The sequence below is a fragment of the Dermacentor andersoni genome, chromosome 1 (genome assembly GCF_023375885.2).
Source record: "Dermacentor andersoni chromosome 1, qqDerAnde1_hic_scaffold, whole genome shotgun sequence".
Lineage (NCBI taxonomy): Eukaryota > Metazoa > Arthropoda > Arachnida > Ixodida > Ixodidae > Dermacentor > Dermacentor andersoni.
The window spans coordinates 314,738,652-314,762,024 of NC_092814.1; the positions used below are offsets into that span (position 1 = coordinate 314,738,652).

Below are 23,373 nucleotides of genomic sequence, written 5' to 3' on the forward strand. Positions count from 1 at the left end.
CGTTGACGCCGAAGTCCCGCCTGGCTTGAAGGTTCGATGATGCCTCTGCAGCTACAACTTTTCGCTTGAAAGCGGCACTGTAGTGGCATCTCCTGCTTGGTGCCATCGCGATAACACCACGCCGCACACTGATACTACTGACACGACACGGGTCAAAATGTCGACCTCGCTTTTGTATGGCTGGCTACTGGCATGGCTAGTAGCGGCTGCGATACTGACTTTACTAGATGGCGCTAGCTATGCACCACATTTAGCAGTTTCAATGGAAAACTGGCGCGTTTTTTAAAATCCTCGAATCTAAGCTGACCCTTGAGTTTGGAATATGATTATTTGAAAAAAAACTATCGGCCTAGATTCGAATAAATACGGTATATAAGCTACCTAAGCTAGGCTTTCATGCCGGATATTGATCACCAGTCTGAAGCAAACTGCCATATTAATGCCTGAACTTTGCTGCTGAAGTGAAGTTAAAGATAGTGAAAATTTACAACACTGTTCACTTCCTGTGAAGGGGGTGAATGGGTTAGAAATGGCTACTTTTTGGCCTGAAGCGGGCAGGCTTGGCTCTGCCATTTCAGGCGATGATGTAGTTTCTGTTCTATTCCAGTAACAAACATCTGTGCGAGACCTAGCCTTCAATCACTGCTGCGATAACAGGCAGAAGCATTCAACACTTACTGACTTCCAGTCAGTGTTCACTCAAAGATCGAGACATTACAGCCCTGTGCACTAAGTATTCCAGTGTTGTAATATCAGACATGGAAAATGATTAACTTAAAGTGCGAGAACACTCTTGAAATCTAAATTTTCTTCTAAAAATTGCATTCTTCATTTTTGTTAACTGTATGCATGCCTACCATGTGCTATTAAAAATTCCAGGCTAATTTGTAGCCTATGCCGTGCTGTTTGAAACTGACACTTCAAAGTTAAGGTTTCATGTTCTCGCAAATCTGGTTGTTTTACATTAGTGAAATGGTCAGTTTGCTATTTGTTGCCCATATCAGTATTATGTCATGCAGCGTGACAATATTCTCAAAAGCACAGCATTCTGATATCAATTAGCTTTAAACTCTCACAAGAGACACACAACATCCCAACTTGATTGTTTACACATATTGTGCATGGTACTGATGTTGGTGGAGCAACAATTTGTTTTCTTCCGCTATGCATACCAATTGGCTTTGAAAGTAGAATCACTTGTGTGTTATTAGCAGCCGAATGGCACAGTTCAAGATGCAAAAGCAGCCGAAGTGACAGATTGCAGGCAAGAGATGCAATACAAACAAAGAAACTAGCATGTGGGTGCACAAGCCTCAGCAAGTGCCTCAAAGTACGAATATGTGATGTAGAAATATGGAGAGACAAGGAAAATGCCCAAGGAGAGACCTGCTACAAGTATGGGTCATTTGACCTCTAGCATTTTGCTGTATTGTCTATATCATAAATCATACTCATTCTTGTTTTAAAATTTATTCCATCTTTAGTTACACCAACATGGGTAAAGTGTGACTCAATCAATATTTGCTATAGAACATTTCCAGGCTATTTTCTTACATAATGAGGCATGCAATGACCTTTAATTACTGAAATCTACTAACAACATTTTGCATATGGCCTATTATGCCAGATTATAAATAAGCTTAGAAAAGCTAAAAAGCTCATTTTTGTGCATGTGTTTAGTGTTTGAAGGACGACTACATACCCACCAACATATGAACTTTAAAATTAATAAATATCTTGTGAACACTAAATTGAAGGGGGTGGACCGTATGCAGTTATTTAAAGTTTGCCAAGGGTGCATGTGTTCTTGTAGGATACATTTACGATGATTTAGCTTTAGACAGCACGCAAGACGCAGCAAACATGGAACCGCAGAGACTGACAAGCAACATTATTTTTATTGCGATAGTAATTGTTATGGACACTTCAAGAGAATTTTTGCCGTTGGCGTTGCTGTTAGGTTCCGCATATATTTAGGTACACGTATGCTATTGCCATGCCATACTAAATAACATGCAGTATATGCGGGTTATATTGCCACATCATTCCATCATTGAAGTTGATCATACCAGGTTTTACATTCTTGACACAAATATTCCTCGGAATTTTGAGAATGGCAGCCCACGAACAAATGTCATGAAACAAAGCACCGACAGCACAAGCTTCTTATCTTAAAACTTCTCAGACTTAAATATTAAAAGTGTGAAAAAATAACAGAGCTCAAACCTGAAAATGATGTAATTTTATTGGCGCAGCTGTTCACTACCTCAGGGATCGGCCCAGGAAAGGCGCTTGAAGCATACACAATACAGAAAAGTGGTGGTAAAGTCGCTAAGAAATACGTTGGCTTTAATTATTAAACATAAATGAGATCGTCCGATGGCAGCATTCAAATAGAGGACCCCTAGCACAACAGCTTGTTTACTTCAATTAATGCTGCGACTACAGCTAGCTATGAGTCTTACACTTTGGGTAATATTCTAATGTTGCGATCGCATTCATTGCTTCACCCTTATGATGACACTGCAATACTTTTTAGCTCACGGTGACTTTTACAGCAAATTTGCTGTTGTTGATTTCATCTGCTTCAGGAACATGTCTGTATAAACTTGCTTGAAGCAAGCATCCCTCTGGCAATCTTTCACAATCAGATGACTTCCAAGGATATGTTAGAAGACTGATGAGTAGAACTTTTTCGTGGTCAGAATTTATTTTTTGTAAAATGTAACGCAACATTAAAAAAATTGAAAATGAGCCCAAGCTTGTAAACATTACAGAAAATTTAGGGGAGTTTGAAGGTATGTAACTACCTGCACACTTAATACATATTTTTTTTTATTCTAGTTCACTGCACAGATGAGGTGTAGCCCTGCATATATGCCAAAGCAATATGGGATATAGAAATTTGTTTCAAAGTTATGACTGTTGGCATAAGAGGCAACATTTTTTCAAAAGAGAAAACACTGAGCTAAAAAATACAAAGTATAGAAATAATGCAAAATTCTCCCGTGGATTTGCTTCAAAGCTTGAAGTAGACCGAACCACAACACGGAGAGAAAGTAAGTAAATAAGTTTTCTCTACCGTGGGAGTTGTAAAAAAGAAGGAAAAGTTTGGCAGACTATACTTGATGCCTACATAATGTGAACCAGTAATAATTTGCAGAGAACAATTGCATGAATAATGTGTGTAGCAAACAGTTATGCAGAGATTATAAGCTGCAGTGTTTATACAGTCGCTGACCGATAATTCAGACTTGATGGGGATCACCAAAAAGTCAAAATGGTCGCAAGTCCGAAATACCGGATTCGCCCTAAAATAACCTCATTTATTCCACAATCGGCCCGAAAAGGCATGCTGTATTTTCGGGTAATCACTTTCGGGGATACTTTCAATTTGGTGATACTAGCGCAAAACGCATCAGCCGTCTATGAGCGACGGCATTCTTTGCACAGTGCCAAGCACATTATCTTATCACAATCTGGAAATTATGCCGCTTGTCGACGCATATGGTGCTAGTTATGCGAAATATTGTGAAAATGAAAGTATCTTCAAAAGTGATCATCCTCCAAGAATATGGCCAAAGTTTATCAACGCATTGCTGCATACACATATGCTTGCCTTTGGCCTAGAAATTCCATGACAGGAATTTTCTAGCAATGCCTCTTATGCAAATATTCCTTTTCACAATTTTCATGCATCTTAAGTGGTTAGAGCGATGCTTCACATGCCTCATCAATGGGATTAGCTGGCCATGAATGGTGGATGATAAGTTCGAGTGGCACAGAATCAAGCAGAAAGCATCGTTACAAAGTCGCAGCCCTTGTCTTGACCATTGCCATTCTGTCGCTACAGATAAATGAAAGTACAGTCAATGCATGCACCGAATCATTGAGGACTAATAGATCAACTACCTAGGTTTCCTCGTTTTGCTTTCAAGGAGCCACCGGCGACATGGTCATATCAAAACCAAAATACTGCCATTTCTGCTCAACTGAGCGACCAAATTAGCACATGGTCGTGCAGTCAGAGTCCGAATTATTGTATGACGCACCATAAGGTGTCCGAAATTTTCATCTTCCTTATATACATTAAGTCTGTGCGGCTAGTAATGGTGCTGCAGAGCTGTCTAAATAATCAAGCTTGTCCAAAATATTGGTTGGTGACTGAAATTAAAGTAGGTAAGTAAAATAGAATGTTTATAATGACAAGATATGTTATTAATGGGTCCAGCAGGCCACGAACAGTGGAGGATGAGAGGGGCATAGAACCCAGCAGAAGGCATCAACACAAGATCGCGGCAAATATCTTGACCACTGCCTACAGATAGATGAAAGTATAGAATCAATCCATGCACTGAATTCTCATTGGTGACTAGTACTAGACTGACTAGGCTCTGGTAGTTTCGGTTTCAATGAGGTGCCGATAACGTGGCTGAAAACCATGCCAGCAACATATCAAGACAATAAATATAGCTTTTTCTGCTTGGCTAGATGGCCAAAATAACACGTGGTAATGCAGCCAGCGTCTGAAATTTCGATCATCCTTATACATTAAGTTTATGGGGCTACTTGTGGTACCGTGGAGCCGGATGAATGCCGTATAGGCTCGTGTAAGGGCTGCACTTTGTTTTAAAAATTCTGACAAGGCGCGGCCCTTCCACGGAACCAAACCTTCGGGTCAAAATGGTGCCGGCGCAGCCAATGACTCGTGCACATCTTGGATTAATTGCATCAGAAGTCAACGGACAGCTCTCGCCATCTAGTAGCGCCACACGTAAGTACCGTATTTACTTGCATAATGATCGCACTCGTGTAATTATCGCACCCCTGAATTTTGTCACCAAAATTAGATTTTTTCTTCTTTCCCGTGTAATGATCGCACCCCGAACTTGCCGCAGCGATATGTCGTGTGCCAAGTCTAGCTAATGATGACTGCGCTTACCATCTGTCAAATGCTGTCGAATGCTATGCGAATGACTCTTCAAGACATACCAAGCGGTCTGCATGCACCAAACATTCTTAAGCAGATGCCCTATTTCATTCCTTTCATCACTTTCCGCACTTCTATGAAAAAAAAAAGCTACAGCCAAACTTGCCTTGGCTTTATTATTTGTTGGCTTTATAATGGTTGTGGTCAACAACAACAACAAAGAAGGTGCCTTTCGATTCTTCTCGTCTGCACTCGAGGGCACGCAACAAATTGCGAGCGGCAATGATACTAGCCACGTTTACACTGATACGTTAGAAGTGTACCTTATTCATACGCCAACACTTGTAACACAGCTAAGATATTCGCCCACGCTTAGCAAAACCATGCCGTATTAGGGCAGTAGTGAAGATAAATGCTGCAGTTTCCGCAGCATGCCCGCCTATGTCACTGGCATGTAAGCGTGCCCGTCTCTGTTTCTGTCCCCTCAAAGTGGACATGGCTAGATTATTGCCGCAAGTTTGCCGATATTAACGACATTATTCATTACTGATAAGGAAGAAACTGTTTCAGTGCACGTAACATACTCACGAGAAGGAAAAAAATCTAGTTCGGCGCATTCAGCTTGCCCCGCTGGCCGCCATTTTTGTTTTGGTGTCCCGCACTGTTACAGCGACAGCTGCCTGTTTGTTGATCTGCTGTCACCCTGCAGCAAATGCAGGATGAAACAAATTTTTTTTTCGCGGGAAATTTAACCCGCACAATGATCACACCCTTGAATTTGTGTCAATTTTTTTTACAAGAAAGTGCGATCATAATGCGAGTAAATACGGTATGCAGCGTGAGAAAATTTGCCGATGCACATGTGTGGCATCGGGGCACCGAATGGGCTGCAAAGTTGGGGGTGGGGCCCTTACATGGGTACGGCCCTTATACGAGTCTATATGGTAACCAAACATGTCCAAATTACCAAGTGGCGAGTGTTTCAGCATTTCACCCCCCCCCATCAAAACGTGGCCTCCGTGGCTGGGAACCAAACCCGCGAACTGTTCTCAGCAGCAAAAGATTCTTGACAAAAGCAGAGCCCAAACTGTGAGGGAAGCCTTTCATTAGAGAAAGAAAGAGTCCGCTTGTATTAGTAATACATCCACCACATTGCATTGTTCAAAAATGTGCTTATTTAAACTACAACTGTCACTGCAGTCAAGGTATGTCATGATTCTACTGCAGTGTGTACTGTGCATGAGCGAAGGCTTCTTCACTACACAACTTGCATCGTTATCAAACAGAGGGTGCATGGTGCTTGTCTGCCTCTACTGCATCTCTGTTTCACAATGCTTATGTTGTGCTAAGGAGAATAATGTACAGCAGAACTGAACATAAACTTTCCCAAAACCAGATTTTTTTTTGGCACACTACTGGTCACATATGCCAAGACAAGCTGCAACTCTGAATTCCAGCATCTCAACTTTTCTGCAGATCTTAGGCCCCATACGTTTTCAACACTGAAATACATCACATGCATGCACTGCATGTACATCGTAGCATGGCAATAAAATCACAAAAGTATACTGTGTGTTTACTGAGCGCTCATGCATTTTTCCTTACACAGAGCCAGTACAGAGGTCTCTGAAAAGACAAAACAAACAAAAAGCTTCTGGAGGCACGACAGATTTGAAAGTGCTGTTCTGCGAAGTCATGCATTGGCGTCACGTCAACATGCTTGCTGGCCTCACTGCCAACACAAGTTCAACATCACGGTGAAGAACACAAATCGGGAAAAAGGAACAATACGAAATACAGCCCTAACATACCGAACAGACTAATCAAGTCATCAATCGGATTATTTGTGCCATGCTGCAGCCGCAAGCACTGATGCTGTCATTGGCAGCTGTAACAGAACTGTACTTGCTGCATAGAGAAACAAGAAAGTGACAGGAGGAGGGGCTGGACTCAACTGTGTTTCCGGTGGACGAACTCGCATGCAGCAATCTCGTTCATGTTGTGCGTAACTGCCTTTGGCTGCCAAGTCCAGAGTCGGTTCTTGGCTTTTTGATGCAGAGGCGTTATCTCCACCTTCTCGCCAGAGATACCTGATACATCCAGAAAACAAGCAAAAGGGCATCAGAAAAATGTGTTGGAGGACAGAACTGATACAACATCAGGCTCAGGCTCATGACAATACAATGGTGAAAAATACAACATGCTTGCCAACAGTCCCCCCCCTCCCCCCCCCCAAAACAAGAGAGGGGAAAGCGCAGATCAAGTGTAGGACGAAACCTTGCAATGCAGCTTTTAAATCTAAACACTGTTGCCTCTCTTTTGAGTGTTTCACCCTGCACACCTGAGATAAAATAGACCGAAGAATGAATGACAAAAGAACAACTGTCACAATGTTTGTACTGACTACACGTTAGTGATATCTCATCAGTAAAGAGAAAGTTGTTTCAGTTGCAATTTTACATTTTTTCCGCATACTTTAGGTGCTTGAGCATATGCATTAGCTACATGGGAATTAAAAACCACATAAAATCTTACTGCGCACAACATCAAATAGCAAACCACTACCAGCACAGTTCAGATGAAGCAGTGCATACTACCTACTTGGCACTATTATTGGCCATACTCCGTTTCACATATAGCAAGCAATGCTACAAGGGCTAGAGAGGATTTTTCCACTGCTCGCATTTGCGATCCAAAAATTGTGTGTCCCAGATGAAGGAAAGATATATCGGTATGCGTTCTATAATTCGATGCAACATCAAGTATTATATGTTTATGTTGCAAAAAATGACATAATCAAAACGTGGAAGGCTTTGCAGAGATGAACTTATTTGCCACAGAATGAGCGCACTGGCACGTTTCTACGACCAGCGGCCACAGCCCAACACTTGTGTTCACGACTAAAACATAGCACGTCAAATACTGGAAGCACGAAGGTGCACAGAATAATACGATTTAATGTACCCTTTCGTCCACAAGTCATAATTGTAATATCTGACATGAAGCAGCTTTTCTACAGAGAACATCACATGTCCAAAACAACTGCACTGCAAGTTGCGCGAAGTGAGATTTCTATGACTGCATTATTCGTACAGCTTACGCAGCACTGCTTGTGTAGTATGAAACAGAGTATAGTTCCACGTGTCCTGTCAGTATTGCTGTGCCGTTGGCTCTTGATGTCAGAAGCAATCTAAATGCCATATTTATTAAGAGCTGAAACCAGGCATCTACAACATTCGGGCATGCATATAATTGATCACAAGGTTGTCATTTCCTCCGCTTCCTCTTCCACCTTCTGTGCTCCACAACGAAACAACCTTTAACTGCTAATCAACAAAAACGAGTGTCTCACTGGTGATCAGGCCTGAGGTAATGTGCACATGAGGGTCATAGAATTGGAATTCGAGTCTGCAGACAACAAGCCAACAATTACAGAGTGCATGCCTACAACGTTCGGCTGTACACCTACTGGACGGAATGGGTTAAGCTCATATGTAGGACAACACCATTGAGCTGAATTCAGGCAACACAGCATAAACTGTGCCAAGATCGTGCAGTCAAGGTTGCACTTTATGGCATCGTGATGATGTGGGGCACACATCGAGTTGTGTGACAGGCAAACTTTAAAGGAGCCCTGAAACACCTTTGAACATAGTAAGAAAATGTTGCCGATCTGTCGTAGAGGCTGCTGTGAATATTTGAGCCAAATATTACTGCACTGCATGCAGCAGGGAGTTTACAATCTACTGTCATACACAGCGGAAAATCACTTGCTCTTGCTTCTGCAATGTTGTCGCGCAGTGTTACCCAAAGCAGCTGGCCAACCAACGCTTTTGGCTGATTTTGTGATGGTGAGAGCATTCTCAGTAATACATAATTGATAATTCTCAGTTAAATAAATTAAAATATACGTGTCTGCAATCTCAAAAAGACAGGAAAATAATTTCATCTTTGCAATGCGAATAGCTGCGTCTTCTGTGCATTGCCCTGAGATGGCAGCGGCATGCTGCTTAGTGTAGTCTGCTGTGGCTGCCACGGGGTGAATCTGCTTTCGAATTTATATAATAATTACATACTTCCAGAAGAAGCCGACTATCATCTGCTCATGCTCAGCCGCGGCCGTAAACGTAGGAATTAAACTTTGGCCACCCTGCTTATTGGTCTGATAGCCACTGGGTCTTGCTAATTTCGACTAGTTTTGAACACTCAACTAGCCTCAAACCACGCAGAACTTAAGGTCAGAACACACGCACACTTGCTAGTGCGTGCTCACTCCTGGCTGGTTCTAGTTAGATGCCCTGGCAGACTTCGCTTTGTATTGAGCTATTCATAGCGCTTCTAAATATGCAAGTTGGATGTAGCTGTCATCTGTCAGTCAAGCTGGTGCAGGTCAAAGCCAGTCCACACCTTGTAGCACAGCCATACAGGAGCATATGAGCATGAGTGTGCACTCAAGCCTTGTTGTGCACAAAGCAAACGCTGCGTGTACGCACAGCATTTGCATGTAGCTGGGGTCTGTTACGCAGCATAAATAACACGGCTGCCGTGGGGTGCTGCGACAAGTCCGCTAGCTGAGTGCACTGCGGCTCGCAAGAGGACAACCGCGTTTGGCGCGTTGTAGGCACCAAAATTGTTTCAATGGCATAGCATCACCTATATAATGAACATCTTTGAGCCCTGCAGATCGGTTACAGCGAATGCACAGCGTACACCTGGCGCCGCGATGCGAAATAATGACAACCTCCGACTCCTTTGTGCACGCGGTCTGTTCTCCCAAGTTTCCTTGCAGGCAAACTATTCGTTTTGTGCCCCTCTAGCTTCTTCCCGCCATCACGCGCTGCCCACGGGTGTCGGCATGTGGCTTCCAAGGTTGCCCTCCCGCCCTTCCTCACAACTCCGCTCACATCCCCTCACTCTTTCTTGTAACTCCCTCGCTGTCTCGGCAGGCGCGCTACGGCGTTGGCTAAAGTTCATAAGTTTCGTTTTCTGCCCGCTACCACGAAGCAGGCCTCTCCACACTAGTCTCCATGCTTCCTTGCTTCCGTGCTTTGTTCCAGTCGGGTCTGAGTTGTATTCAGGATGGCGGACGGAAATGCCAAACCAGCAGCAGTCATGAAATGAAAAGCGCTGGTCATGGCAGCGAAGCAAGCAATTTTGATCGAACTGTCTCAAGGTGCTAAAAACTGTGAGTTGGTGAAGAAGTACAACCTGTCGAAATCAACCATCTCGACGATTGTAAAGAACAAGGAAAAGATTGCCAGCTCTAACGCCGATTCGGCGAACAGAAAGTGCCTGCAGAAGGCCGCCTATACGGACGTAGAGGACGCGTTGCTTATGTGGTTCGTCGACACACGAGCTTGCAACATTCTGATAAGTGGACCAATGATGCTGGGCAAAGCCAAAAATTTCAGGTTACTGCTAAATTTTCCTGACTGCTGCCCAGGTAATGGCTGGCTACATCGATTCAAATGGCAGCATGGGATTGTTTTTAAATCGATTGTCGGCGAGGCAGCTTGTAAGAAACCGAGTCGTTATTCTAAGCTACTCGGAGCAGGACGTTTATAACACAGACGAAACTGTGTTATTTTGTCAGATGCTGCCAGACAAGACACACGCCAAGAAGGGCGACTCATGCGCTGGCGGCAAGCACAGTAAAGTGTGCGTTACAGTGCTTCTGTGCACTAATATGGATGGCAGTGACCGGTGCGTGCCCTTTATAATCAGAAAATCAAAGAAGCCGCATTGCTTTCGGAGCTATATACCCGTGCGCTATAGGCACAATACTAAGGCGTGGATGACGCACAATTTATTCGCAGAGTGGCTGGGCGAGTTTGACCCTGACATACAGAGGCAAGGCAAAGGCGTGCTGCTCGTGCTCGACAACTGCTCAGCGTACCACGTGAAAACTTCTTTGACGGTAGCTACTCTACTTTCCCTGCCGCCCAATACCACTTTGAAAGTGCAGCCGCCACATTGTGGAGCGCTTGCTCATCGCTGTTGACCGCCCGGCTGCCAACTTGCTGCTTCGAGTTTTGCTGTATTCAGCCGTTGAGATGGTGAAGGCGGCCTGGGTGGAGGTGACGGCCGCTTGTGTGTGGAACTGTTTCCGTAAGGCCAGCTTCGTAGACGCAGTGCCTGATGCCGAGCCTGATGCTTCGGAAGATGATCAGTCCGGCGGCAATTTGTGGCAGCGCGTCGTCGACTCCGACACGGGGGCCCACGACATTGGTTGGGAAGACTTTATTTCTGCTGATGAAGACACTGATATTGCGGAACTGTGCACAGACGAGGGCATCGTTTGTGAAGTGCGGACGGAGAGCGATGCGGAAGAATTGGATGACGATGAAACTTCGGAGCCAGGATCCATAAGTGCACCTGTTGCAATGGGCTACATAGAGGGCCTCAGGTAACTTGTCTATGCCAAGGGCCTTGGTGAAGAGCACGCTTCTGCTTTAACTAAACTGGAGACCGCCCTCATCGGATCTGCTCTGCTGAAACAGACGATCATCACAAACTTCTTTGCAAAGAAATAAATTTTGTGTTTTGACTAGCCACTTTTTTTAAGCTGTGGTTCCCTTACTGTGAACTTCGGGATATACTGAACAAATGGCGCGTAACGCTCAGGTTCATTATAAGCAGGCTCGACTGTATGTGAACATTCAAAATGAAATTTGAACTGCACAACACATTAGCATTCGGTCGGCTGAGCGTTATGGGCACCGTAGCCTTCGCAGTGCAAGTCCTTGAAGGAGTGGAAGCACTGTGACGGGGCTGCTTAATTGCCAATAACTCCACTTTTTCTGAACAGACTGAAGTACTTCTTGCAGCAAAGTATTTCTGAAAGAGTCTAATTTAACTTCAAATGCACTTCTCAACTTTGATAAAAAGTGATTCAGGGCCCCTTTAATGCAAAACCAACCAACCATAAGGCTGTTGTTCCATTTACGCAATGTCCAATTACTGAGATTCTGCTGTATTCCCATTGAAATTGTTGCACACTATCACTATTCACTTCAACTTCACTTGGAACGAAAAAAAAAAAAAAATTATAGTCGCACAAGCCTAGAAACCAGTCTTTCATACAAAAACCTAAAGATGGGGATGTGAAAAAGATAGACAGAAGCAGAAGCACTAGTGTGCTTGTGTGTCTATCTTCCTTTCCATGTCCTTGTCTTAAGGTTCTTGTGCTAAACACCAATTTATATGGTTTTCCCCATGTTTATACAGTGAACCCTCCTTATTACACAGCATAACCTGGTGGGAATGTGGCATAACTACATACTGAATGGCAGTACTACACACTAACCAGCAACTACAAGTTTGCCTTTCTTTAGCGCAGGCTGTAGGCAAAGAAGGGCCCGCCAGCTTGGTGGTATGTGTGTATGTGCTACCAAGTTGGTGGAATTCAACAGCAGCGAGTCTGCGACGAGTGAAATTGTAATTTCCGTTCTATTCGATGAAAATCGCAATACGTGAAGCTACACGTGAAGTTAATATGTTTTCAGCAGGTGCAAACTAACAAGCATTTACTGTTGTTTTACTTCAAGTCAACGAGTTTCAAAACGGTCAGTATATAGAACAGCAGAGTTTTATACACTTCTGCAAAGTTCTGTAATATATATTAATATATATATTATATATAAATTAATATTATATATTGTTATGGGGAGGAAAAGACGTATAATATATTAACAGGTTATATACAGAAGGACGCTTCAAATATCAGACAAGATGGCTACCGAACCACACGAACATCACCGAGCGTCGTAGTCTTTTTCCTCTTCATCTTCATAGCTGACAGCGCCTCGTAGCATGACCCCCGATGGCGAAGGCGCCATCCCGTTGCTTGGTGGGTCCAAATGATATGGCTTCAGTTTTGTGACGTGGATGATGTCTGAGGCAGACCGTGCCATGGTGACATCCGAGAGGTTCGATTTCATATGTCACATCAGTCACTTTGCACAAGACACGATATGGGCCAGAATATGGTGAAATCAACTTCTCACAAAGACCACCACGTCGTGATGGTGTCCAAAGAAGGACCATGTCACCAGGGTCAAAATGGGCATCGTGGTGGCGGGCCTAACAGACATGTCGTTGCTTTCCCTGTGAAGTATTGAGACACCAGCGGGCAATTTCCCATGCATCTACGGCTATAGAGATGACATCATGGGCGTATTCTCAGGTCGTGTGAAAAGCAGCGGGAAGGAGCGTGTCAAAAGGAAGTGCAGAGTCTCGACCGTATAAAAGAAAAAATTGAGAGAAACCTGCGGAATCATGCCAGGACGTGTTGTAGGCAAATGTTGCAGAAGTGAGGGTCCTGTCCCAGTCCTTATGGTCAGCGGACACGTACATCACGAGCATGTCTGTGATAGTTCTATTAAGACGCTCTGTCAGCCTGTTCGTCTGAGGGTGATATGCCGTTGTAAACTTGTGCTGTGTAGCACAGGAGTGCAAGATGTCCTTAACAACTTGCGATAGAAAGTACCATACTCGGTCGGTAAGCAGTTGTTGAGGAGCACCGTGGTGAAGTATTACATCTTCGAGGAGGAAGTCAGCCACGTCGGTTGCACAGCTGCTAGGGAGAGCGCGTGTAATTGCGTAATGCGTGGTGTAGCCCGTAGCAACTGCAATCCATTTCTTTCCACTGACCGAGAGAGGAAAAGGGCCAAGGAGGTCAAGAATGGTTCGGCTGGTATTTCAATGGACTGCCTAGGAAGGACATGCGCCTAGAAGGTCCAGTTCAGGTCCGTCACAGTGCATGTAGTAACGATACAAGATACTGTCTTGGAGCACTAGCATGCGTAGAGAAGGGTTAGTTGTCGAGGCGGAAGTTTCCAGCTTACGTATGATGTCTCTCACGTAAGGATCATGCCGTGAGGTAAGTGATAGTACACAAGCAAAATCGTCACTGTCTGGACGTTCTGGTGGATCCACTGGATGACGCGAGAAGCAAACAGCGTCCTCATGTAGTCGGCTTGTCTTGTACACAACTCTGTAAGAGCACTCCTGGAGTCATAGAGCCCATCGACCAAGACGACCAGCAGGATCTTTTAGGGACAAAAGCCAGCATAAAGCGTGGAGATCAGTCACAACTATAAACTCCCATCCATACAGGTAGGGGTGAAATTCGCCCACTGTCCAAACAAGGGCGAGGCATTCGTGTTCGGTGATCGTGTAGTTGCGTTCGGCTGGGAACAGAAGACGGCTAGCGTACGAAATGACAAGGTCGCAACCATGCTGTCATTGAGCCAGAACAGCGCCAATACAGTGACCGCTGGCGTCTGTGCACACTTTTCTGGGAGCGAATATGTCAATATGGCCGAGAATTAATGGTGATGCGAGTCACTTGGTCAACTCAGCGAATGCACAAGCATGTTCGTGACCCCTAGCAAAGGGCAAGTCTTTTTATAGAAGTTTAGTGAGAGGGCGTGCAACGTCAGCAAAATTGCGTATGAATCTGCGAAAGTAGGAGCACAGGCCCACAAAGCTTCAAACGTCGTTGGCATAGGTCGGCACAGGGAAATCTTTGATGGCACAAACTTTATTGGGATAAGGGCGAAGACCAGAAGAATCGACAAGGTGTCCGAGTACAGTAAGTTGCCGGCGACCGAAGTTGCATTTTGACGAGTTCAGTTGGAGACCTGCCTTGCGGAAAACAGAAAGAATTGTTGAGTGATGCTTCAGATGTGTTTCAAAAGTCGGCAAAAAGACAATTACGTCGTCGAGGTAGCACAAGCAAATTGACCACTTAAAACTGTGCAGGAGAGCGTCCATCATACTGACACGTGTACTTGTTTGTCTTTATTGGGTAACACATTTCACCGCCTAACAAATCACACAGCGCAGGACGTGCCTGCATGTATCAGAAGTTTCTGTAATGTTATCGATGCTTCCATCTGCTGTCTGTAACCGAAACTTGTGTAATCTAATTGCATGTGTGCGCGATGCACATAATGTAGAATTTTGTGGGAGGCACGCGGGTCACAACGATTACTCTGGAACGTTCGACGACTGATGCATAAAAACCAACGCGCTTGACCCGTTGATCAGATTTTCGATGATCGCCGACTGTGTTCGCCGCTGTCGCCGTTCTTTTAGTGTAGCCTGTTTTTGAGGGCACAAGTTCGCCCAATAAAATGCTAGTTTCGTCTTTCTCAGTTTGGCTGCTTTCTTCACAGTCACTACCACATGACAATATGTTCGAATGTAGCTGGGGCATTGCATAACCCTAATGGCATAACTTTGAACTGATAGAGGCCGTCAGGAGCAATAAAGGCGCTCTTTTCACAGTCCATGTCGTCAACAGCAATCTGCCAGTACCCCGAACGCAGGTCAATCGAAGAAAAATATTTTGCACCATGGAGGCAGTTAAGGGCGTCATTTATCCATGGCAGGGGGTACATGTCTGTCTTCGTTACCTTGTTAAGATTCCGGTAATCTATACAGAAGCGCCAGCTGTTATCCTTCTTTCTAACAAAAACGACAGGGGAAGCCCAAGGACTTAAAGAAGGTTCAATGATATCTCAGGCAAGCATCTTGTCAACTTCCTTCTGTATGACTTGGCGCTCAGTGGAGGATACACGATAGGGTTGTCAGTGTATCTGGCTTGCATTGCCAGTGTTAATGCGATGCTTCACAATGGATTTTTGGCCCAGTGGTCGATCATTGAGATCAAATATGTCCCAGTACGATGTGAGAGGGCAATAGAGCGTGTTCACGTGGGGAGCCGGAAGGTCAGAGGCGATCATTTCTGTCACGCTTTGCAACACATTTGCATGATCCGAATTGAGACTGGTAGGCGACGATGCATTAGAAGTCAAGGTGGAAATATTGTAGTTGCAGGCCCGTGCAATGGCTGCAAGGGAGATACCCTGAGGCAGCACTTGAGGATAGAGAAACGAAATTCACAATCGGGAGACACGCGGTACTTTTCTTTAAACGGATGACTGTGTTGGGGAATGTGACGTTGTGCGAACAGAGAACGTCAGAGTTGGGTGACACAATGTATTCACTGTCGGCGACATCTTGCTGTGACGTTCACCATCGCCGACGGTGAACGTCACAGCAAGATGGGGCAGGCGAATGCATTCAGCAGAGCACAGTTGACTAGGCTTCGGATCAGAAGGCTCCGCGTCATATGGTAGGGCGAGTTGAATAATGTCGGCAGAGCAGTCAATAAGGGCTGAATGGGCAGGCAGTGTGTGTGTGTGTGTGCAGTTTTTTTGCTCACCTAGTTGGACTTCAGTGTTACGTCCAATGCGAGGCACAAGGGCCACGTTGAATGCTTGGTACAGGTGAGCCTCCATGGCGGTCATGTCCCGGTCAGCATAATCATCTGGCTGGGTTGCTGACAACACCACTGCACGCACAAGTGCAGACACACAGTGAATAAAAAAAGTGAAGCGAATCGAACGCATCTGCTGCAGCCTAGCGTGCATTAAGAAATGACCAACAAAGAAAATCTATGCTGCTACTCATTATGTGGCCAAAAATAGCGACATAACAGATGACTGAGCTGGAGAGAGTGCCAAAACATCACAACATTCTGCTTCAACATGGCCACTGTCTGTGCCGTGACATCACGGCACACGCACCTCCTGGTAAACGAAACTGAACCTATTCGTAGAAAAGCAGAAGGATTGAAAGTTCAGCTTGTTGGTACATTCAAACTTTTAGGACAGTGTTAAACGATGGAACAAACAAAAACAACACATGAGCGCACACTAACAAGTTTTATTAGAAAGAACATATATACTGAAATAAGATATGCAAGCCATTAAGATTCAGTTCAGTGTGACACCAACTAGCAAATGTAACAACCAGAGCACACAGCCAAGTCACTTGACCAGATGATCAAACTGTCCAGATAATCCTCTTTAACAATTAAGCTGAGCGATGGTGCACTGACGCAAGAGGGGCCCTTCCTATGATTTGCATACGCTTTAACAATTTTACACATTCTTTGGTTCTTGTGACGCATAAGAATATGGTACTTATCAAAATCCAGAGTACAAACGCAGAGTACAAACGCAGAGTAAAAATGCAGAGTACAACCACAATCGGCAGTACAACCACATTAACACCTAGGTTGCTCCCACATCCTTTGTAGAGAGACTGAGCATGTTACATGATGCATTTGTTGAGACGCCGTCTTGTCTGTTCTACATAATGCGTCTTACGTTCTCATCCTATTGTTTAGTGCTATTCCAAACTTTTGTAGAAAGGCTTTTACAGTAATTTATTTAGGGCACTCTCAGGCTTGCTAGTACATTTCTTTTGTTATTTCGAGGTACAGGACCTTCATTTAATGCAAAAAAAGAAATAAATTAGAAGGTCAAACTGTCATGTCAGTACTCCTCTAAGGTACACACACGATCAAGTGTGTATGTGTATTTTCTTGTCTTCGTTTGCACTGCTTAATCACTAAAGGATGCTATACCAAGTCACCCAAGGGGCTGCACTCTGGCTCTGTGACTGTAAGGAGTGCTGAAGGATCATAGAACCATCCTTGCAGATATGCATAGCAACTACGGAGAGAGTGTTAGGCTTCATTCACACAACCATCATCTTCCCATCACCACCATGGAGAAAAAAAAAGTGTTGACGAAGTGATCAGTGTCCAAACAAGTGACAGCGGTATCAACCGTCACACGTATTGCTACAGTGTTAACGAACTGAGCCTTGGTTTCACTGAAACCAAATGAATTTGTCGTACAGTTGTTTAGCAAACATCATGAACAAACATGCTTTAGACTACAAAGATTGCTTATAGTATGTATTACAATATATATAATCGTGCATATGTGCGACTATAAATATTTTCATAAGAAGCCGACAAACCCTGACACTAAGGACAACATAGGGGAAATTACTTGTGCTTAATAAATGAAATAAACGATAAATTCATGGAAATGAAAGTGGATTAAAAAGCAACCTGCCGCAGGCGCGGAATGATCCCACAACCTTCGCATTTCGCGTGCAATGCTCTACCAATTGAGCTACCGCGGTGCCGTTTCCCCATCCACTTTCTTGGGTATTTATGTTTCCAAGTGGAACCCTGGGAGACTACTGCCAGACCTTGGTGGCGGATGTGGAACATCTTTTCTGCCCTAAATGTGCACCTAAATCCAAGTAAGCAAATGTTCTTGCATTTCATCCCCAACGATATAAGGCTGCTGCGGCTGGGATCGAACCTGCGACCTCGAGCTCGGCAGCACAACACCATAGCCACCAAGCTATGGCAGTGGGATAGTGCACTTGCTCTAAACTGGTGTTCAAGAGTCGAATATTTAGATCTATACAGGGGAAGAATATGAACAGACAGTCAGTACATTTGCGTGGCTAGAAATACAAGACCAGGCATATTTGCTACAGTATATGTGACATTAGAACATAAATTTTCTACAAACACAGTGTAAATGTTTGTAACCCAAACACCTAAAACAAAAACACTAACATGTAAGCAAATGAAACACGTAAGACAAACTGTACAGATGATCTGCACAGTTTTGGGTTAATCTTTCGGTCCCCTTCCTGAAAAAAAATTTAACAATTTTGCAATGTTATTATGGGGGTTGGAAATTTTGGCCAATCTTTCAGCTGCCGAAGAGGGGGGGAAAAGAAAGAAAGGGAAAAGATTTTTCTTTTCCTGCCAAAATTTAGACTTTTCCCCAACCGTTCACATCTCTAGGTCATGCAGCACTCACCGTCCTCGGACACTAGGGTGAACTCAAGGGTGCCACTCCTCCTGATGGTGGTGTCCAAGTCAATAGGGACGCCCACTTCCCGGTAGTCTTCGACATGGAACTCGGGCCCTACACATTTGCAGGACAACCAGTCTTTAAAATAAAGCATGTGTTGCATTGTTTCTGGCATACAAAAACAACCTTTTATACATCAGGTAGCATTGTTATCAAAACCAATACATTAAAATTTTCTTAATGTCTATGTGTGTACAATCAAACCTGAAGAGTAATGCGGTTTAGCAGCCCAGAGAGGGTGTAAAAAAAATTTGGAGAACGCTGAAGCTTCATCTCTAAGATGACCCCTGACTGCTTCTCATGCTTTCCAGCAACTGCAGCTCATGTAACCGTAATGTTTACCGGGAAACACTGGCAGCGAATGCTATGCATGAAGGGCGAGCTTTCTGGTAGAAATGTGCCCTCTTGCGTGGGCCGTTGTTCCCGGAGACAGCACACAGCAGCACCAAAAAATTAGATCATTTTCAGGTTTCTGTTATTCTTTCGCACTTGTAATATTTCAGTCTGAGAAGATTTAACATCAACGGCATGCGGTGTTGGTATTTTTTTCATTACACTTGTTTATGGGCTGTCATTCTCATACTTCTGAGGAATAACTTTGTTAAGAATGTAAGAATGTATGAGCAACTTTAGTGACAGAATGGTGTGGCAATATAACCCGGACATACCGCATGTCATATAGCAAGGTGCGGCATATACATATACTTAAGTATACTATACGGCAATTTTAGCTCACAGGATGCCAACGCCGGCTATGAAATCGACACGAGATATTCTGCAACATGGGGTCCTTAACACTACAGTGTTAAAATTCTAAGCACCACAGTTTTGTGTAATAAGCAGCAATTACTAGTACATAACTACAGCACAGAGTTAACTGCTTAGAGCCAGCTTCCACAGTGCCTTGAGCACAGCTCATTCCGGGCATTACTTAATGCCTGAGTGTATACTTTTATGCAAGTAATGAACTGTGATGCTTCTTTATGTACTATACTTCTCCAGAACATACTAAGTGCACGAGTTACGAATAGTTATTTACACAATTATCATACATTTTAGTGTAAGGGTAGTAGTACCTCTGAAGAGACTATATCCCGACATCTGAGGGAAAAATTGATCAAATCTTCTGTGTACAGCCCCACCCGCCTTTTTCCGAGCTTATTCCACTTGCTGAGACATCGGGCTGCACGACAGGTGAACATGAAATGCTCCCGTGGCTTCGCTTTTAGATATGAAGTAGACCGAACCACAACACTAAAAGAAAGTCGGTAAATAAATTTTCTGTACTGCAGGAGCTGTAAAAAAAATAAGAAAAAAAATTGGCACACTCAACTGCAGTTGAGGTCTACGTAATGTGAACAATTCAAGTAGAGATTATAACCTGTAGCGTTTATACAGTTGCCGACCGATAATTTGGACTCGATGGGGACCACCAAAAAGTCGGAGTAATTGTAAGTCCAGAATACCTGATTCACCCTAAAATAAGTGAATTTTATTTCACAAATGGGCCAAAAAATGTGTGCCGTATTCTTGGATCATCACTTTTGGGGATACCATCGATTTTGCGTGACTAGTGCAAGTCACATAGCAGGTACAAGTGACGGCATTTTTGGCAGAGTGCCAAGCATGCTATCGTTCGTGTGACAAACGCCAGATGCATCAATGTCTACGAGCTACAGCAGTTTTAGCACAGTGTGCCTCTTCGATTATCCGTCCCTGACAGTCCTGGACTCCTTGGGACTACTGTCCCACATTCGATTTTCTGAGACAGCTTTGAAAGCTTCACCCACCAGTCCGAGAGCTGCCAGAATCGCGTTCGTTTTATTGTGAAAGCAATACTACGCCAGGTGTAACCGCTCATCGCGTATGCTGTGGCCCCCCCAGAGCCGGCGCTGCGCTTAGCAGGTGGTGTGACAGCTCTCCGTTGCTATGACGATGCGTGACGTCAGCTTGCTCCCCACCGCAGCCAGAAGGGAGCCGCTCGTCGCGTGTGCTGTGGCCCCCGAGCCGGCCCCGAGCCTAACAGATGGTCTGTCCGTTGATATGAAGACCTCCTCACCTTGCGCTTGCTCCGTGGCGGCTTCACTAGGATATATAGCGGTGCGCTACGCGTTGGTTGATCAGTCTCGCCATGGAAGTTACTGACGAAGAGTCTGTACCTGAATCTAGTTGCTCTACTGCTTCAGAACAGTTAAATTCTAAGGCGAGAGCTAAGCAAGCTAGGAAGAATGAGAGAAAGAGGTTGCAATGTTGCTTTCGCAATTCAACCAGGTTTAACCAGAGCTAAACCAGAGCTAAACCACAGCCAATTTTTCCACAGGCTGTTTGTAGGCTCTCGGAGCTGTCAGCAGATTTTTGTTCAGACCAGCGCAAGTGGCTAGCAGATGATGATTGTATGAAAAAGATGTGTGTGGTGCCTGCCGCCATGATATTCTGAAACATGCTGCATGCTTCCGCATACTTTGTGCGTTCCACACGGCAGATATTGTGCACTCAGCTAGCACCTCTGTTACATCTTTGCTTTCTGTGCCATCATGCAAGCTCTGCACGAGCCATGGAATTGCTCCCGCTTTAGTCCTTGTGTTTTTGATGTGAAAGCGTTAAATGGCCCATTAAGTGAAGAAGCTGGGGGCAACTGAAGCAGCGAAACTTCCCATTGGCTGCGACGCCACGTCACATGAGTGCCTTGCACGCTTTTTATGCTGGCTTGGGCCTTGACGGAGCAGAGCGGGCAAAAGGGAACACCTGATGTCACGGTATTGCGTGAAGGGAGAGGGAATCACCGCCACACCAAGTCACCCTCACTCTCAGAAGCCTGTGTTATTTTCGTGTTTCTTGTTCATGCAAGCTCCCACCTGTGTTCTAACTGCGCCTGGGTAAGACCAAATCAAAACGCGCCAAGTGATTCAAGACACTCGCTTGCCTGCGAGGAGTTCGTAACTCAAAGGACTGTTCAGTGGTATTCAATTGGGCGTTAATGCTTCTGCATTCACAACTCATAAGAAGTGTTTAGGTGTCCTTGGATATTTAAAGAGACAAGCACAGTGATATGTCATGCGCACATGCTTGCTTTTCTTGACCTGTTTCATGAAATCTGTCATGCTCATTGTTGTGTGTAGTAAACAGGTGGATTTCGCCTTTCAGTTGAGTGAAACCGGTATGGGAAGACGTATATCATAATGCATGTGGCTGTTTGTCACTGGTAACTGGAATGCTATACAATTGGAACTTTGCGAATTGCTGTTCACATATGCTGATCTCTCATTCTGTTGTCAAGTTTCAGCATTTGCTTTTTGAGGCGCATGATTAACAGATGGTGACATTTTGCGATAAAACACATGTGCTGTCTGTCCTAGATGCATGCTGCATGTAAAGAAGCGATTGACTCTTTTGCAGACGGGTTTTACTACTTTTTAGGACCATGTGCAATGTAATTGCACTTTCTTAGCCTATTGAGTTGCTTTCATAATGTATGGTTGTAATATCCGCAAATGCTTTTTTGTGTGAACAGGGACGCGGTATGATTATGATTTTATTTGTGTTCGTGTATAAGTTTCCATTAAATTTCGCACATGATGAGCAAGCTTGCAGTGGTTATGTGACTGACATGATGAGAGAGAGAGTGCGAAGTAAACTGCACTATAACTGTGCTTTCGGAACATGTACTATGCGCTCAGGCTACGATATTCCACTATGGAAGCTTTGTGGTTGTGTCTGCAACGTGGCCTCCAAGATTGCCATATCTATGAATCCTCAGTAAGGAATCCGCTTAGTATTATCAGTGGTGGTCTACCTATGAGCAAATGATAGCAGTCACGAGATCGATTTCCAGTCGAGGTTTTTTTCAGCTGAAACCTCAAGCCACCTCACACAGTCCTTGGCCGCTGGGTCCCGTGACTGCAACATGCCTTTATGTCAGAGCTACTCATACCGGAAGCAGCAGACGGTTTATGGGCAGTCCAGGACTGCATAATCAAAGAGGCCTTGTGCCAAGCGCGCAATATTTTATGCGACTAGTGCAAGCCGCAATAGCATCTATCAATGACACCATTCTTGGCACAATACCAAGCACACTTTCACAGTGTGGAAATGCTGCTGCCTGTCAACGCATTTGGTGCTAGTCAGTTGAAATTCCACGAAAAAGTGATCATCCAAGAACACGGCCCAAGTTTGTCAGTGCGTTGGTGCACGCACATACACTTGCCCTTGGCCTAGACACTCCGTCGGCGTGATTTCCTAGCAGTGCTTTTTATGCTATTCCTTCTCATACTTTTTGTGCTCCGTAACTGGTCAGAGTGACGCACTGCACGCCTTATCAGTGGGATGAACCTGCCATGCACAATGGATTATGAGACTGAGTGGCATATAATTGAGTGGAAGGCATCACTACAAAATCGCAACCCGTATCTCGACCATTGCCACACTGTCACTGCAGATGGACAAAACCACAGTCAATGCATGCACCGAATCATCGGTGACTACTAAATCGACTAGGTTTTCTTGTTTCCGTTTTGAGGGGGCACCAGTAACATGGTGTTATAAAAAGAAAAAAAAAAAAGTGGCAGAACCCATCTCATGATGACTGTCGACAGTAGTGTGTTTAGCATTGTATCAATTTAGTGACACAAGATATTGCCACCGGCGAAACGAGCTATGTGTGAGACATGTACTACAGATTAT

General features: G+C 44.4%; 1 protein-coding gene across 2 annotated transcripts in view; it reads right to left on the reverse strand.

Moving 5' to 3' along the window:
- The window catches only part of Sin1 (SAPK-interacting protein 1), a 129,021-nt gene that overhangs the window by 12,670 nt on the left and 92,978 nt on the right, over nt 1-23,373 (reverse strand). For both annotated transcript variants that reach the window (XM_050196284.3, XM_050196285.3), the window contains exons 10-12: nt 18,640-18,747; nt 16,164-16,292; nt 6,886-7,020 (exon numbers count right to left, since the gene is read on the reverse strand). In XM_050196284.3, coding sequence (XP_050052241.1) covers nt 6,886-7,020; nt 16,164-16,292; nt 18,640-18,747 — 372 coding nt within the window. The remainder of the gene's footprint in view (nt 1-6,885; nt 7,021-16,163; nt 16,293-18,639; nt 18,748-23,373) is intronic.